At 46.0% G+C, this 18,647-nt stretch overlaps 1 protein-coding gene across 4 annotated transcripts in view; it reads left to right on the top strand.

Moving 5' to 3' along the window:
• The window catches only part of SPNS2 (SPNS lysolipid transporter 2, sphingosine-1-phosphate), a 126,045-nt gene that overhangs the window by 100,451 nt on the left and 6,947 nt on the right, over positions 1–18,647 (top strand). For 2 of the 4 annotated variants that reach the window (XR_009746420.1, XM_061470372.1), the window contains exons 11-12: positions 9,871–10,034; positions 10,615–10,697. Coding sequence is in view for 3 of the 4 variants with exons in the window: in XM_061470372.1 (XP_061326356.1) it covers positions 9,871–10,034; positions 10,615–10,681 (231 nt within the window). In the remaining variant the exon portion in view is untranslated. The remainder of the gene's footprint in view (positions 1–9,870; positions 10,035–10,614; positions 10,698–18,647) is intronic. The other 2 variants (XM_061470373.1, XM_061470371.1) reach the window with 1 other exon arrangement.

Below are 18,647 nucleotides of genomic sequence, written 5' to 3'. Positions count from 1 at the left end.
GAGGCAGAACTTTGATGTGCTCTTCCAGCTCAGTACTGCTGTGACACAGCTGCTGGGGGCTCTGGACCTATTTTTAAACAACACCCCCCATCATTTCTTGTCTATTCATTGCATGGATGCTGGTGTGTGTATCGACTCGTAATTGTTTATATATATTTAATTTTATATATTTTATATATATATTTAAATGTACATATTTATTCTTGAATGGCAGCTCCCAGAAGTGATACAGTTGCTCTGTAGCCCTCTTAAGTGTACAAAGGAGACAGATACAGATAAAGCTGAATGGACCAAAGAAATGAGAACTGTTTTAAGAGAATCAATATGTACAGTTTGGTTTACTCTTTGCTAACCTCAGTGTTCTGGGTACCCAGGAAGAAATGATCTTGGTTTAGGAATGATTTGAAAGTGGCAAGAACAAAGGAACCAGTGGAAGCAATGCTTTGTGCAGGGCAGGGGACATGGGGAATGGCAAGTAGGGGAATGAAAAGAGCAGAGCAGCATGCTCAGAAGGTGGGTGCCAGTGATGAGAGGCAGGTCTGAGGTGCCTCAGATGACCCCACTGCATTTCATTCTTTGTCATCCCGCATTAGAGGGCTGTCTGGGAGGAATGGTGAGGACCCTGAATGGTTGCAGTTAATCTTGAAAGTTGCCCAGGGATCTGTAGTGTCACAGGTCAAAAACTTCGGTTGTAGGAAACGATGTGCCTTGCCCTTCTGGTAGTCAGAGATCAAACAAGTTGTGAGTTACTTAAGGATGCCTGCCTGAAATATGCTTAACCTCAATTTAATGCCTGCCTTAGGCTTTCTTTAGACTGGGAAAATATTAATTATGATTTTGAATTATTCTAATGCTGTACATGTTGGGCAGTTCTCATTTGGGAGGAGGCTACTCAAGTTCAATCTCTGTGGCAGGAGAGCAGGAGTGAAGTGTTCATGCCACAGAAAGCACCATCATCCATCTCTGTAGCCTCTGGGCTGGCTGGGCTGACTCATGCTCCCAGCACTACAGTGATTGAAAGATCAGCTGCTTTCACATAACACAGAGAAACAAATAGTATTCAGAGTGAAAGGACAAACAGCCAACTTCTCCACCAGAGCTAAGACAAGCAATCACCTTGGTTGTTAAAACTTGCTGGTGTTTGTCATTGGAATTGTCTGGCTGTTGTGGGATGGAGACCTTTATACAGCACTGACAGCTCACTTGGGCAGGCTACAGAAGCAGCCTGAGTTATGATTAGTATTTTCAAGGCAGTCGGTGGAAACTAAGCTACCTGCTCCTGTTGGCTTTAAGGGAAATTTGGGAACCCAGTTCCCATAGTCCTTCTGGGAATCCCCATCCACTCACACTGCTGTTATTCCAGAGCCACCATGAAGCAGATCGAGAGAAGAGTGTAGGTCTTGAAAGAGAGAGGCAGAAGGCAGGATAAATTGGATGAGCTGCAATAACAGGCATGGTCCAAAGCAGTGAAACCCAGCTCCTGATGCCTCAGGGTTCACCTGAGATCCTGAGGATCCACCAGTTCTTCTGACTGCTTACAAAATGCACCTGAAGCTCCCTCCCTAACTGAGCAGTGTTTTGATCAAATATGGCTGGAATCTTGCCTAGTTTTGGTGAGTTCATGGTGAGATTCCCTCTAGCAGTGCTCTTAAGAAGGAATCAGCCGCCCGTGTCCTTGTAGGACTAAGCTGTCGCAGGCGGCTGGATACCAATAAATGCTTGTATTGATCTTATAATCCTCATGTAGAAGGTACATAACAGCTGCAGCCTCATGTGTGTGACTGCTCCCTCGCTCCCTGGTGTGCCACAGAGCTGAAGGTCAGATTCAGATTTTTCTTTAATCCTCCTAGTTCCAGTGCAGGTCAGCTCCTTGCAATCACCCAAAGCACCAAACACGTTAGTTTTTAAAAGCTAAGCGAGAAGAAGCATGTATGTATGGTTATTTTTCACGTCTCTTTAAATATTGATAACTTTTATCATGGTAAAAAGGCTTAAGACTGACTTACAAAGAAGTTCTACAAATGCAGTTTTAGGGTGGCAGCTATAATTTGCATAAGGTTTTGCTGCTTGCCAAGCACTGGGATCAATTACTATAACTCAGTGCTGCCTATTCATTCACAAATAAGACTAGGCATTGCTGGAGTACTTCATTAGATGAGACAGTTTTATTTCTAGATAACTGTATGTTTTTCAGGACCTTTGTGATAACCTGCAGAGTTTAAATAATTCCCATTTAATGACTTGGACTGTGATTTCCTGCTTTATCCTTGAGATAGTCAGTGAGAAATTTCACCTCTTCAGCGCATTACACCCAAGTACCTTTAGTACTTTTCTGTCTTTGAAAGGTCCCACTATGCAGACATGGTTGCTGAAGCACAGAACAGTTAAGAGAAATACCCCAAATTCTACCACTCACATTGAGTATCAGATAGAAGTCTTCTAACTGCTTTTCCTGTGCCTCAATACCTAGGCAACATTTCAGGCTTAGAAGAGCTGAGTGGAGGCAACCAGCAACAGAATGTGAAGTGCAGTTAACCCTTCTCAGGCTGTATCATAGCTTCAGCTGTTTGTATTATTAATTCTAGTTATATCTTTGTGGCCTTTCAGAATTAAGTAGTTGTGAGACATGCCAGTGAGCCTGCACCCATGCTCCTCTGTGCACATGCACATCTTCCCTCCTCATGGTTTATGTTGTTCCTTTGCACAAACAGCAGTCTCCTTCCACTCACTGATGTACTCTTGCTTCAGGAAAAGCAAGAGCAGGCAGTGATTTATTTCTTTTGAAGCTGTGCCTTGGCTCTTCTTTCCTTCCTTTCCTTCCTCCAAGTCTGTAATTTGTTTCCCATCTGAGCACAGCAGTGCTCTCCTCTTCCATCCTTGACTTGCTGTGATGAGAAATGGGCACGGACTCCAGCCTTTGTTCTCCCTACACGTGCCAGGGGAATTGCTGTTATGGGCACACACTGCCCTTGCTGCTCGGGTGCTGTCATCTCTCCTGTTAGCTCCCTGATTTATTAATTAATTTCTTCCTCATCTTCCCTGTGCAACCACCCATCAGGTCTAGGGATTGAAACCTGTCTGTACCTGCTTGTCACCTGGCAACATCAGTGTCTGAGGATGGTGTTTTAAAGTGCCACAGATCAGCTCTCCTCCACCAGCACCTCTTGATGGGCTAAAAGCTACTCCCTGTCCCCCACTGCTGGTGGTTCCCGCCTGGCCTGACCTTGGCTACTGCTGCTTCAGCTTTGCCTGAGGGACGTGACCTCCAGTTGCTCCTGCCAGGCAGCTGCAGGACAGGGTGGCACGGTCTGACAGCTAGGCTCTGTGAGAGGGGACCCAAATCACACTTCTGGGTGCTGAGGGTCATGCAAATAGCAGCATCACCTAAACTGAGGGGTCTCCTCTTGGCAGACCCCAGGACTGAATGCCGTGTTGGGTTGCAGTGCCAGGAATGGTGGCTCACCACAGCAGAGCTCACCAGTGTCTCAAGAGGCATCTCCTTTTTGAACAGCCTCCTTTAGAAAAAGGGGTCTGAGCATGAGGGACCTTGTAATTACCTGTAAGCAAATTTGAGCTGTTCTGGTTTGAAGGGTTTTGTGCTGCTCCTGGTATGACCTGGAAAAGAACGTGAGAATAAGCTTACCACTTTTTACCCTTCCTTTTTCTCCCTTCCCCAACTTTCTTATGTGAGTAGGTTCATAAACTAGATCTAATGAGCTACTTTAACAATGAGGATGCTAATGACCTTCCCTTAGCAAGCAGTTAGCAGAACAGTGTTAATTATGGCTGGTGCAGAGTATCAAGGAAAGCAGACCAACATTTATTAGGGGTAACTCAAGACTGGAGTAAATGTAGCATTTAAGATACCTCTATAATGAAAGTCATAACTGAAGGTGTAGATTTCACACCTTCTTGTCCCAGTTAGAAACAGCCTTTTTGTGGATTTGGTTTCAAAGGTGTTTACCCATCCAAGTAAATACGTATGTGTAGAAAGAAGTCCTATATGTAAAGACTTGCCTGCCTGAGGAAGTGGAATTAATGTATTATGGTTTAAAATTTGTATTCTATGGTTGAAAATGTTATGGCTACTTTAGTGTATATCTGTGCTTACAGTGCTTACTGTGGAATAATAGTTTTTCCAGTTTAGTTTGCTGGATTAAAACAGGCCACAGCCTGTTGGGGCTCAAATCCACCAGTGCCTGAATTAAAAGTGGAATGAAGTGTATCATTGTGATGTGATGCTGCAGTCTGGGTGTTTGTCCCTGTCTGGCCTGTGCAGCCGTTCCTCAAATATGGCCCATTATGTGCTTGCTAGTGATTACAAAGTACTGTCTCTTCTGCCAGAGCTGGCTGTGAGATGAACATGAGTTCAAAAAGGCAAGCATATCCTGTAACAACAATGTGCAAGTTGTTCTCCTAGCATCACTCTCTGCTTTATGGTCTGCCAGGGGGTATTCCAGTGCTGATGTGGGATTAAGGCTGCAATGGAGCTCTCTGTCTTGTTGCCTTTTGCAGCATGTTTGAGCAACCTGGTCTAGTGAAGGTGTCTGCTCGCAGCAGGGGGTTGAAACTAAATTTAAGATCCCTTCCAACCCAGACTGTTCTATGATTCTATGTTACATGTTCTAACATTTATAGTATATATGAGTGTGTATTGGCAGCATCTTCCATCACCTGATGGAGATAGCAGCTGAGATGTGGCACACATTTATGGTTCTTATCATTCTTTCTTTACCCAATGCCAGCTACTTGGCTGCTGTGCTGTAGCCCCATGGTATCACTCCTGCAGAGATCTTCCCCTGCATTCAGGCTGTGCATGACGCAGGCTGCAGTGGGCAAAATGGGACTTGCCCTTGCAGTCCAACATCTGATGCACATAGGTCAGGGAAACACTGAGGAAGAGAACCCCCGGCCCCTCATCCTTATTATCTCTTTCTTCAGGCAGTAACTTTTAAGTTGAGGATTTCTCTGGTCCGGGCTGAGCTGAGTAATTAAAAGCCTTTTTCATAGTGCAGGAAAGGCCAAATCTTTGACATGGCTGTCAGCTGTAAAAAAAAGAGGGGGAATTAAGCACCTGGAGACCAATCCACATAGGATTTATCTCATCATTGCAATGAGCTAACAAGCTGCCCACTTGTGATGACTCAGCAACAGACAAGGTTTAAGCCTGCGCTGAAAACCCGAATGACTTCCCATATACCAAACACTCTGTGCCAAGGGCTCACAGCCTGTCCAGACCTGCTGTGCACCTGCTTCCTGTGCCTCTGGTTATAAGTGCAGGTTCTCTGTAGTTTTGATAAACAGAGGTTTAAAGTATCTCGTTAAAGAAGGCCCACAAATCCAGAGCTCATCGTGGTGTCACTCAAGTGTTTCAAGCTCTGTCCCATCTGCTCTGTCACTCCTGTGCACTAAAATCTCATTAAATAAGTGGTTTCTTCCTCTGCGCTGCCAAGGACCCTGCACACTCCCAATGCAGAAGCAGTGCAGGAATCCCTGCTGCGGGTACTGCTGGGGCAGACTTGGGTACCGGTACCAGCACCAGGGCAGGATATTGATACTGTCACCAAGTATCAAATGAGTTTGTGATCACAGACAGGCACAATTAACAAGACGTTTTGCTTTTTTTTCCTCTCCAACATCCAAACATGCCAAGGTTCAAACTGAGTAATTTTAGACTTTGATTTCTTTTACCTTTCTGCAGTTTTCTGAATGAACATAATAAACTAGTCAGGTTTACTTCCTTTTTGTATAATGTGTTTCTCATGCCATTTAGCACAGTACAAATGCTTGTGCTCCCCCACAGCCTCAGTTTACTTTTACTTTACAAAATGCCTTATTTTTGTTTCTAGTCTTCGTTTGCATTCATGTTCGATGTAAAAAGAAATAAATCAAAGAAACCTTTCACATGCATCTCTGAATTCAGAGTGGGTGAACCCCAAACCACTGTGGTGTTACAGGGACCCTGAAAAGGAAAGAGCCAGGGAGAACCTGGCTTGTATCAAGCTGGTAATGATGCAAATCAGGTGTTTGTGCCAGACGCTGCAGTGCAAACATCATTTGTGTAGCAAGACTCGTGCCCAAGAGGCAGTGTCAGAAATGCAGAGAAATCAAGCAGCTGCAGAGGAATTGAGCTGTTTGACTCAGCAATGAGACAGGGGAGATGGAACGATCGTTTCAAAGATGTTGTCACTGTTACATTGTCTAATTAGTAAATCAGTTGGATTTAACCACTCATGCTGGTGAGGAGGGACAGGGACACAGAAGCAAGACGTCTTCCTAGGGCCTGATCTGTTGTTATATCAGGGACCTGTCTGGTGTTCCAGACCACACAGCACATGCTTCCCAGGGAAGGTAATGGAGTTTCCCTTTTTCTCTTCATTGTCTTCTGCACTCAGATTGAGACACAACCAGAGATTCTGGGCCTCTGGATCATGCCCACTGCAGCTGTATTGTTTGTCCTCCAGAAAGTGAGCCTTATCTCTAGCTGGACTCCATCCAGTTGGCTGCCACTGCCTGAATACAGGCCGTTTGTATTCTGTGGTAGAAGTGCCATGAGCTAAAGTTTATTTAGCAAAGTCATTCCTTTATTCTAAGATCTATTTTACACAGGGAGGGAAAAGACAATGTGAACTTTCGCAGCTAGGATGTTATCAAAGACTTCTGATTAGGCTGCAAAGCAGCAGTAGGATTTCCTCATTGATTTTCCACCCCCACATCTTGGATAAACGTTTGGAAGGTTTTTTGCCACCTACCAATTGGCAGAACAAAGAAAGGAATCCCACACACGGCGCCGGGTGGGAGAACTGGCACTGCTGTGCGTGCAACCCTCGCTTGTTCTTACTCATGATAGAAGACACCCAATATGATGCTAGGTTAGGTCTTGCCAAATCACAGTTAGACAAATCAGGATGTTGCCACTGCGAGGGGCCTGGAAAGTCAAAACCTGGCAATACAGAGCAGAGCATTTGGCAAATAGTATGTCATTCTTGGAGCCCAAGTCTGTAATTATGTCTTGTGCCCTCTTGAAAGGAGATGCCAAAGTTCTAGTCTTAGCAGGTGGCTTGTAACTGCATGGAACAAACCAAGAGGGAATAGTAGCTCCTAAGTTAACAGCAAAAACATAAATGTGGGTCCTGATAAAGTTCTAGAGATGAGATGCAGACATGGATGAGGGAAGACAGATGAGAAAGCCCAGCTGGCTTGGTGGGAAGAACTCTCTCGATGGGAGGAACACTGCTGCTTCTGCAGTGTGCTCTCACAGAGTATGGGGTTAAAACTGGAAAACACAGCAGATTCAATATTAACAAGATTTGTTGGTATAAAAGGTCAACGTGATGCTATGGAGGGAAGGTGTGGGGCGAGCTGCATTGGGAGCTCTATTTGTTGGAGACTTTGTTTTCAAAGCTGGTTTTAGCCTTTAATGTCATATCATCCATAAGAGAAAGCAGTTGGGAGCACATGCCTGGCTTTTCATCCTCTGCTGCTGATTTATCATGTCAATTTGTCGAGTGATTTATTGGCTGATCCTTTTGGAGGATAATTGTATCCATTTCCCAAAATGAGAAGTGGTTTAGAATTTCTGTATTTATTTCAGAATGGCCTCAGTTCTGGCTGTTGCACATAGAGGGGCTGATTCAGTGCCAGATTTTGGTCCATAATGAAGAACTGGGGAAATGTTGGGAATTAAGGTGTCTGGATCCAAGAGAGAATAAATCACCAGCTGATGTCCATGTCTCTGGGGGCAGTGCACGTTCTGCTAATTCCCTGTGGCTGCGTTTTCACATTCAAGTCGTGTTGCTATTTACTGATAAGTCTCTCAGACCAATCGCCTCTGTTACTTGCCTTCAGTCTAAGGACTTCAACCATCATTTCTCACAGAAGACTGGTTCATAACACTATTGTTTTTCCTTATGTGTGTTACTCCCTGTGACTAAAGTCCTCTGTGAGAGGTCAGGAACACTTCCTTAACTATATCCCAAGCACCGATATTTTCTTCTCCCCCTTTCTAGGGCAGGGAATGAAATGGAGAATTCTGGCTAAAACCCTTCAGTTCTTCCTATAGAGGCGCTCTTGCCCAGAGAAGCTGTGGCTGCCCCATCCCTGGCAGTGTTCAAGGAAACACTGAAGCAGCCCTGGTCTATGGAAGGTGTCCCTGCCCATGGCAGGGGGTTGGGAGTGGATGAGCTTCAAGGTCCCTTTCAACCCAAACCATTCCATGATTCCAGTGTTTATTCGCTTTTCTCTACTTGAGGATGCCCCATCCTGAAAGACTTCTCTGCTCTTTTGTGTGCAGTGGTTTCACCTCCAGCATCAGGCTGGCCACCGCTCCTTCCCTTCCCTCCCGCAGGAGCCAGGCTGAGCTGGAGGACAGATATTAAGGCACAGAGACCACCAGTGCTCCAGTCTCCCCACTGAGGCACACTCTGCAACCTGTCCATTGGACACCCCACAGGTGTTATCCTCCTGTGACCTCCTGTTGTGCTTGGCCTCTGCTGGAGCATCTCTTCACACACGTTTTACCTTCCAGGGGCTACAGCTGCAGGGCTGTGAATAGGTGATTTCTCCTGCCTGTGACATTTTCTCACTCGATTGTCAAGATTTAAGCCTGGAATGTCAGATTTTGCTTGTAGTTTGTGTCTGATGCCACCTCTTTCATTAGCAGTAGTATGGTGTCCTGGGTTCAGCTGCTTAAACCACACCAGTAGCACTTTAGAAGCTGCTGCAGAAGCTTTGCCTGTTTCTGGAACAGATTTGTGTGTGTAAACAGCAGCAGGGCTCTATGTTGCAAATTCCCTGCAGTCCCATGGTATAAACTGCCTCAACAAAAGGTCACAGACAAAACCAGAGCTGGACATTTAAATGCCCAATGCCTTGAGACCCACCCTACTGCTGGCACTGCTCTGCTGGATTTATGGAGAGTAAAGCTGTTTGCTGGGCTATAAATAATAAAACGTGATTCTTTTAGCTACAGTCATTAAATATTACTGAGTTTTAGCAAAAGCTTTTCATTATGAACTAAATCCTGCCAGTGCATCTCATTGCTCCTTCGTGTAAGCACAGACTTGCGTTCGCTTCGTATCATAATGGTTTCGGCTGTTGGAAGACGCAGGCTGCCTTACCCACAAACTTGGTGTGCGTGGTTCTTAGGTGTGAGCACAGCCCCTGTGCAACAGACCTGGTCTGAGCCTGGGGGCAGAGTCACATCTTGCACACAGTTACACTTCAAAGCAGCAAGCTGAGGTGGTTAGAAGAGGGAATAGGGCGCGTAACACAGACACGGGGATACAAATCCCCATGTTTGGGTTGTGTCTCTGAAAATCAGATGAAATCTCTGGGTTTCTTCTGTGAAAAACATTTTTCCCTTCCCACTCAATACACAGAAATGTAATTTAATACCTCCTTTTGCTGACAGGTAGGTGGGGTGTAGGAGTAAGCAGGACTTGACAGACACTGTGGAAGATGGATGTCTGTCTTCCTCACCCACTGAGCAATGCCTGCGTGGCCCTGCCGGCACCCTGTGGGGCTTGCTCAGTACAGCCAGGTTAGACACCCACAGATGCAGCCATGGAAGCAGCCAGGATGAAGATGGAGAGGGCTGTAGGAGGAGTAATAGATCAGGCCAGAAGAGTGACAGGGAGAGGAGAACCCTTGCCAAGCTGCTCACGGCATGGGCTGCCCAGGCTCCTGAGTGTCATGTGGAAGGCTGAAGCGTGCAAGGGACGTTCAGCTTTCACTGAACGCGCTGTTCCATTTTAAACTTCATGCATATGTTCAGTGGGTGGCTGGGTTGTTCAGGGAATCCTGTTCCCTTCACCATTATCGTGTCTCTTTTTCATCTGAGTGACTGATTTTTTTGCCTGTCTCTCCTAGATCTCAGACCTGATCCGACAAAGCACAAAGGAGTCCCCAGTCTGGGAGTTCCTCAGCCTGGGGTACGCACTCATGCTCTGCCCGTTTGTCGTTGTCCTGGGAGGGATGTTCTTCCTGGCCACAGCCCTCTTCTTCCTAAGTGACCGAGCCAAAGCTGAACAACAGTGAGTAACCTGGCAATTGCAGACGGGGAGATACCGCGCAGCCTGTTTTCTCTCTTGAACAATCTGCTTGTTCTCTTTGCCTGGCACTGGTCCTTCCAGATAAAGGATGTTGGGTTGTGTGTTCAGAACCTCAGCTCAGCAGAGTGCATGAGGCTGCACGAAGCACACGGGCTTGGGTCGTGCTGGCTGGGCATCCTTTACACGCTTCTGCTTTGGTGGATCTCGGTTGTTGGCCATATGGCCTGGAGGGGAGCACAGTAGTTGAGGTCACAGGCCGCTTTTACCCTTGCGTGAGCATGCTGCAGCCCAGACCATCTGTAGTGAGGGGTTGCTGCGTGCTGGAACCAATGGCCTGTCAGGTGAAGAGCCAGAGGTACTTTACAGAGCTGGGTGGTCAATGCTGAGCGCACGGTCCCACCTCAGCCCCTGTGCCTTGCTCACTACCCGAACACACAGGAGCATCAGGCAAGAAGGAAGCAAGCTGTGTGTGGGGACAGAGGTTCTCAAGGGTCGCTGTAACAAGCATAGTGTTTCCCAGTCCCTTTTTGCAGCTTGTAAAAAGAAAGCTACTGTTTTTCAGTAAAGAAACCGATTCGGACCACCTCACGGTTGGCAACTACAGTAATTCAGAAGACGCTTCCACATGACATACAAACTGCTGGGGTTAGTCTCTTTCTCATAATTGTCAAAAAATAAGAGTATCTATGTATAATGTCATGCTGAATATGTGGGTAGGTGACTAGTCTGATGTTGCAGTGCCTTTCTCCTGCTGGGGGAGTGGGAGACAATGCAGACGATAACAGCCTGTCCAAATTGTGCAGACAAAGAGAGTGGAGGATTCCTTGCTGTGCCGTAAGGAGAGAGGTCCTGGCACATCCTGTCACTAGACTTAGTACAACTAGGAGGAAAAGAAGGTGTTTGGAAGTTGACAGAAGTGAGTGAACAGTTTGGGTGATACTTGCTGGCTCACACTATCATATCAGATGGATGAAAGAGATTTCGAAGCAGTGCCACAGATGGTGCTGTGGCCCTGTAAGATCAGTTCCACCTGCCTCTTCCTAACACATAAATACCAGAGAAAGGAAGGAGTTTCTGCCTCCTGGTGCCTTTAGGTATATACGTTCCCCTTCTAATGAGTTGTTTAAATGTTGTTTAAATTATATATCTTGTCTGGAGGGCAAGTCCTGCACAGCTGAACTTCCGTGTGTCTTTCATGACTGACATGTACCTGGTTTGTTACCTGCATGTAAGGGCTTTATGTTGCAAGAAGGGAAATTGGGGTCAGGTGTTAGGAAGAACTTCCAAAGAGAAAAAAAGAGGTGAATGCTACAGTAGATCATTAGGAGAAGCATGAAAGCTGTCCTGTGTTTCCAAAGGTTACCCTGGCTCACTCTTGCAGCTTGAAGGTGGGAACTGCTCTCTGATTGCTTTCAGCCCTATTTCTGTAATGGTGCACATGATGTGTATACATGCAGATCTAAGCAGTGAACACCTGCAGACATGGCAAGAAGAACATAAGTTTCTAGGTGTTCAGGGTGTCTTTTTTTTTGCTGCAAGCAGCCAAAAGGTGTGTTTGGTGACAGGGCAGTGAATCAGGGCAGCAGATGAAATCCCCCTCGTGTACAAACTTGCACGGATAGAGAGGGAGAACAGTTGTCATAAATAACAGTTAACAAAATAATTTCTCTCAAATGACTCCCAGAGCAGTTTCCAAGATATGCCCACTCTCATGTTAAAAATACCCTGGCATCCTGCAGATTCCTGGAGGGTGCAGCTTAGATCAGTATCTTTACTAAGATACTCCCTGCCGTGTGCCGCAGTGTCTGTGCTGCTGATCGGGGCCCGCCTCCCGTTAGCTGATGGGTTCAGTGGTCTCCACAGAAGAATTCATGGGAGAGGGTTTGTTATTAGCTGCATGCTTGCCATGAGAGAAAAGGCAACAGAGCCCTTTGCTATTAGCAGCTTAAAACTCCACACTGGACTCCAAATCCAACGTCCAGCTCCCACCTATGTGACGGGCCATCTGCACTTGGCATTGTGCACCCTTGGCAAAGACTTCCAGCCTTCCCTTGCATCCTACCTATGGCTTGTCAGGTACAGGAGCATTCCTCTGTCAAGATGCCTTGTTTTCCCGCTGCAGTCAGTCATGCTGCTCAGACAACAGGACTTGGAAATGCGCTTTGCCAAAAGAAATCAATTAACCTGCAGGAATCACAAACGCTGGTGTCGCACGCCAGAGATTAAACCCATTCATCACCAGTTGGGTCAGGGCTCTCAGGGCAGATGTCACAGACCTCTCTAATGAACTAATATGGAAGCAAAGAAGTGGAACGCTGCTCTCCACAGCTCTGCCTATGGAAATGAAGCGTTCCCTGCTCCTGTGAAAAGCACTTTGGGGTTTTATTGCTAGGATTGTTCTGTTTGTTTGTTCCTTTGTTTAATGGTCTCTGGGCTTTTGCTTAGAGATAATTTCTTCTTCCAGGCAGGCCGGAGTATCAGGAGAGCAACCCCTTTCCTGTAAGGCTTCCTCTAGTTGCCACCACACTTCCTTTCAAAAACAGAATGTCCAGGCTTTCAGTGCCTCGTGACTTTTCTTCACGCTACTTCTATCATTGCCACAATTCCTGGCATATTTTGTAGGTTCCTATTTTAGCACAGGAATTCCAGTCACAAAGCTGCCCCTCTCACAAGAACTAAAATATTCTTTATACAGCAATTCTTTTTTCTTTTTAAAATCACAATTCTTTGATAACTATTTCCATGCTGCTTCAGAAGTCTGACAGCCTAAAGAGGCTTTTAGCAGGCCTAGCAGAGAACGCAGTACAGTACATCACATCGCTCTAATATAATCCAATGCTTTTTGGGGCAATTTTTATAATACAAATTTAATCCCACCCTTAAAAAGTGGTAAGAGAGAGAAAATGGTTAAGAAAGGTTTCTGCTGAAGCTCTTATGCACGAGTAATAATAACTACTCCAGTTCTTTTTTTAAACCACTCGACTACAGTTCCTGCTGCGATTTCACTTGTCTGTATCATTGTTCCTTTCCTGTTCTGTGCTACTGCAGTGGTGGGTTAAAGCAGTTGTATTTTATGTCCAAACATGGCTGTTGTCTGGACTGTATTTCTCTCTTACCTGCCTGATGGAAGTTTGCGAGACTCAACTATACATTGAGATCCTCTGGAAGATGAATGGACACAAACAGTCTGGCCATGGCAGAGCCCTACAGAAACAGATTCAAAAGCTGATGACCATCAAGATGTCTTTCACTTATAGAATCATAGAATGGTTTGGGTTGGAAGGGACCTTAAAGCTCATCCAGCTCCAACCCCTGCCATGGGCAGGGACACCTTCCACTAGAGCAGCTTGCTCCAAGCCCCTGTGTCCAACCTGGCCTTGAACACTGCCAGGGATGGGGCAGCCACAGCTTCTCTGGGCACCCTGTGCCAGCGCCTCAGCACCCTCACAGGGAAGAGCTTCTGCCTAACGTCTCATCTCAATCTCCCCTCTGGCAGGTTAATGCCATTCCCCTTTGTCCTGTCCCTACAGGCCCTTGTCCAAAGCCCCTCTCCAGGTTTCCTGTAGCCCCTTTAGGCACTGGAGCTGCTCTAAGGTCTGCCCTTAAGGAGCCTTCTCCAGGCTGAACAAGCTTGGCTCCAGAGCAGAGCTGCTTCTCCCCTTGCAGCATGTCCACGGCCTCTGGACTCCAACAGCTTCCCATCCTTCTTATGAAGCAGTGGCTTCACCAGGAATTGGGAAGAACATTCTCTATTATAAAAAAAGGCAAAAAAAAATCCCTTTTCCCAAGTTGTGGCACCTTTCGCGTGCCAGGGATATAAATCACTGATGTAATTAGTGTATAACATGATTCTTTCCTGGGCAGTCAGTGTCAGCATGAAGCATCTGGAGCTTTGCTGTGGGACGATGCTGTGTCTGTGCCCAGGCACAGGCCTGTGAGCGCACAAGTGCTCTGCAGCATCATGGGGTGATCCTGCAGTCCTGCCTCCAGGTGAGGAAACCCACACTCACCTGGGTTCTTCCCAAGAAACACCACCCTGTGCGGGTGTAGGACACTTTACCCCTCAAAGCATTATTTCTTTAAATATATATTTTTCTATTTAATCCCTGTTCTTACACCTGGAAACACGAAATTTTCTGGTTTTTTTTTTCCCTATATCCTTCCAGAGGTACATAAGGATGCTCTGGATGATACTTGTTCGGTCCCTCTCTGCATCCCACATGCTATACACTGGCTATTTTTGCCAAAGATACAGCAATGCAGATCAGGCAGCAGGATGCAACTGCAGCGTGTATCCCTGGTGCAGGCACGAACAGGACAAATAACTGATGGAGCTGGACAGAACAAAAGGATTTTACTTAACTAGGTGCCACTCAGCGCTCCAAGGAGACCTGCAAGCCTGAAGCGTTCACCCATTTGTTCACACAAGAATCGGGTTATTTAAACAGCTCTTGTAGGTTTTTCTTTTCTCCTGAAATTAAAATTAAACATTTAATAAGGCAAAAAAAATATTAACACCTTTGCTGAGGTGTGGAAACTTGCTGAGGAGCGGTGCGGATGAACAGTTCATCTGGGAAGTGGGGGGTACAAACATGAGAAAGAAAACACTCATTACAGACAAGCTAGTGCAAGCCACAGAAAGAGCCATCCCTCGTCCACACACCGTGGCTGCTGTCTTAACCAAGCCCTGCCGCAAATTAGATTACAGAAAAAATGAGAATAATCCATTTTCGGGCTGTCTTCTGCCTCCCGTCAGGCTTATTTTTAGCCTTTTCTAGAACTAGATATAAAATGATCTCCCTGTTCTCCTATTGCAGCAATTTGAAAGTGTCTGACCTTATTTTTGCTTTGCGGATTCTATTATGTGGGGCAGGGGAAGGACTCCCAGAGCTGTCAGCTCTCTCTTTCTGATTTTTCTGTGGCGGCTGTTAGAGACAGGAAGGAGCCATCAGATGACCCCGTGTTATTGCCACCAAAGGAGAGTCCCCTCCATTAGTAGTGTCACAGGTATTACACTGGCACACTAGAGGGCTGCAGAGCATGTGCCATTCTGGGGGTTGGCATCACTAAAAAGAGCATTTCTTCAATGAAATATTTGAAGATGTATTGCAAAGTTGGGGCTGTTCAGCCTGGAGAAGAGAGGCTGCGTGGAGACCTCATAGCAGCCTTCAGTATCTGAAGGGGGCCTATAGGGATGCTGGGGAGGGACTCTTCATTAGGGACTGTAGTGATAGGACAAGGGATAACGGGTTAAAACTTACACAGGGGAAGTTTAGATTGGATATAAGGAGGAAATTCTTTCCTGTTAGGGTGCTGAGGCATTGGAATGGGTTGCCCAGGGAAGTCGTGAATGCTCCATCCCTGGCAGTGTTCAAGGCCAGGTTGGACAGGGCCATGGGAGGTGTCCTTGCCCATGGCAGGGGGCTTGGAACCAGATGATCTTGAGGTCCTTTCCAACCCTAACTATTCTATGATTCTAAGGGAGATTTTAAAGAGGCTGGACACTTACCGTGGAGATACACCTCAGTGCTGCGTCAAAGCAGAGCTTGGATTTGAGGATTTCGCAGCCAGCAAGTGGATTTTAACACCACCCATAAAGGGATATTTGAGGAACACTTCACTCACTGCTGATATTTACCTATTTAGGGGAATAATGTGATTGCTTTGTTTAGTTTTTACTTTGCAAAAGAAGAACAATAATTAAACGTTGCCCACAATGATAGAAACTCACACTGCTTTCTTAGCCCAGGTAAGATATCCTTGGCCTTTGAAAGCCAACTTCCAGCAAAAAGCCTAGATGAGGATGCAGAGGATCTGTCACGATGGAAGGAAGCAAGGGCTGTGTTTTGAATATCTGAGGGTGGCATGATAAAGACCATGTGTCTGCAGATGGAATTATATAGTTATATGGAATTAAAGAGTTGAGAATATAAAGGGAAGAGGTGGTGAAAGTATAAGCAGTTCTATTAGTGGTGGAAAAAGCCTGTTTTTTTTTCTCTCTGTCCACTCCACTCACCATGGTTGTATCTCCATAAACAGAGCAAATACTGGGATGTAACAGCTTGGGACTGGATGAATTTTAAATGCTGGTTTGGTTCTTCAGTTGGGAGCTGCTGGTTTCATGCAGATGGAAAATATGGTCTCATATAGGAAAAAAACCACTGATTTGTTCTGCTGCTTTAGTCAACTTGCAGATTTCCTGCAGGTTAGGCAGGAAGATGCCAAAGGTCAGTTTGGTTGTTCACAGCCATTTGGAGCTCAATTGTGGTCCTTACTCAAAATGCTCATGGCATTTGAAATATGCTGTTCAAAGTTAATTGTTGGCAGCAGGAGCTTCACTTAAGTACAGGCAGGAGGACTGAGCCAGCTGGTGCTGGCAATGCTCTTGGAACTGCAAGCTGTGGAAGAGGCTGCAGGCAGAACTTCATGATTCTCTCAGCCCATCAATTCCCCACATGCACTGACCTTTTGAGGTTAATCTTCTGTGCCACCAAGAAAGGAAAACAATATTCCTAGACTATTCCTAGCTACTTAAGTGCTGTTCTGCAGCAAGAATGGAATTTCTCCATGTGCCTGAAGTTATAAGAAGGCAAAGTGTCCTTGTCCAAAAGCAGCACCAGATCAAGAACTGCTTGGAGTCCTGCTGCTGTCTTGGCTACTGACTCTGCTGCAAGCTTCAGGAAGCCAGATGCTGTCCCCAGAAACAGGACTGAAAGCACTTGCCCACAAGGTACAAGGGGCACTTAAATCATATGCTTACAGTGGATTCAATATGTCAATTTGCATTGTCATTGCAAAGGATAGTTCTTGGCAGGGAGGGACTTTATCAGGCCCTCCAAGAGGTATTTTAAACTCTTGCCAAGACCGTTTCTTTGCTAAGGCAGCCCTGGCACAGATAGGAAATCTGATCAGATTCCACACAGGTGACTGGAGCACTGAACAGAAGGCAGCTTTCCAAGCCAGAAACCCTTCCTGACACAAGGAAATAGAAGAAATCATGCAAAATTCAGCCTTGCTAGTCTGTTTCCTGCAGCCTGGAACAGTCACAAAGCATCTTACGAAGGTATTGACTTTTAGATGAGTGGATGACCTCTTCACGTGGAGGAATCTGCAAGGCAAGCTGTGACTGTAGGTGTGTTAGAGGAATTTATCTGTGGTTGGGTCTTTGGCCTGAACGCTGGGGGTCATTTTGTCCCCAGACAGAGACACTTCCAATTCTTCAGTAAGGAGTGTCCTAAGTGGTCTGGCTTGGTCATTCACTGAGTTGCTGCCAGACCACTACCAGATGCCAGACAGGGTTTGCCCAGACTGTTGCAGTGGAGCAAAATAGGACAGCTCCTCATACCTGGTAGCTTAGAGGCTGTTGAAAAGAGGGGTACCATAAGGCAGTTCTTGTGGAGAGGAAGAACTATGTTTGTAATCAAGTGGCATCAGGAAGTTCTACAGGATTTTCTGTTTAAAGATTTAATTAGATCATACCTGCTTTTTTGTCATGTTTTATCTCCTTTCTCATTCAATCATGCCAAGAAAAATCAAGACTTCCCCTTTCCCCCATTATTTCAGTTGATGTAAGAATATGATGAATATGATGTTACCAACATCTTCCATGGTGTTGAAATCCCACCACCTTAAATCTGTGCCCTTCAGTATCTGTCAGAATGATCCATTCAGAAGCAGACTTGGGTACAAAGCTTTGAGAGCTTCTGAAACCCACATCTTCCCTAACTTGGGGAGTCCACATGAGTGTCCCCTGCAGAGCTGTAAGGCAGGAGCTACCTCTGGAGTTCATTTTCTTCTGTGTCCTTGATACCCAAATGAGTGCTGTTGTCTGCTCATGGTCATACCTGTTCTCTTGCAGCTGCCTGGAAAAATAGAAGGAAAGGTTATTGATTTTTTTTCCCTGATGCCAGTTTCCTTCTGTGTCAAGAGCTGCTAAAGAGGAGATCTAGAAGCTGACCTATGTTTCTTCCTCTGGAGGCAAACATGCTCAGCACCTCGGTTAAATGAACAGATGGAAAAGACTAACACAGTGTGCACAGCTTTAAGGGTCTGTACTGAGTAGAGACAAAAAACTGTATTATTTGCTGTACATGATAATCATACTCCGTTGGCTAAACCTGGTGATGTGCAGGAAGAGAAGGGGATTTAAGCCAATTCATTTCTCTAGTACAGCTGGTGGAGCACCTGCCAGCACCAGCACAAAGCTCCCATCGGGCTGTGTCCATGAGAGCTGCTGCTCATTGCAGCCTCCTCCACCATTTCTGTCTCCAGAGGGAAGGGCAATTCCATGCCAGTGGCCACTGAGAGGGCTGCCCACAGCCCAGTCCTGTGTGAGCCTTGCAGTGGGTCAGGTTTCCACAAGCCCCAGGCTTCCTCTCCAGGTAAGAATGAGCGAGCATAAGCAGGCAGCAGAGCTACAGTAACCAGTGGTTTCCCACTCCAGCACAAGCTACTCCTGTGCCTAATTCTCTGTTAAATGTTGTTAGCATCCTTTTCCTTTAGCAAACTGACCTCAGCTCCACCAAACGGACCCTGCTCCTGGGAGGCTGGATGAACCTGTTATGATTATCAAAGCACCAGTGTGTAGACTATTTT

The sequence above is a fragment of the Pezoporus flaviventris genome, unplaced genomic scaffold (assembly GCF_033815535.1).
Source record: "Pezoporus flaviventris isolate CSIRO_AGI_PZ_B2104156 unplaced genomic scaffold, CSIRO_AGI_Pfla_v1 ptg000063l, whole genome shotgun sequence".
NCBI classification, from domain to species: Eukaryota; Metazoa; Chordata; class Aves; order Psittaciformes; family Psittacidae; genus Pezoporus; species Pezoporus flaviventris.
The sequence above is the reverse complement of the archived record's forward strand: the minus strand, read 5'-3'. Positions and strand labels throughout refer to the sequence as shown.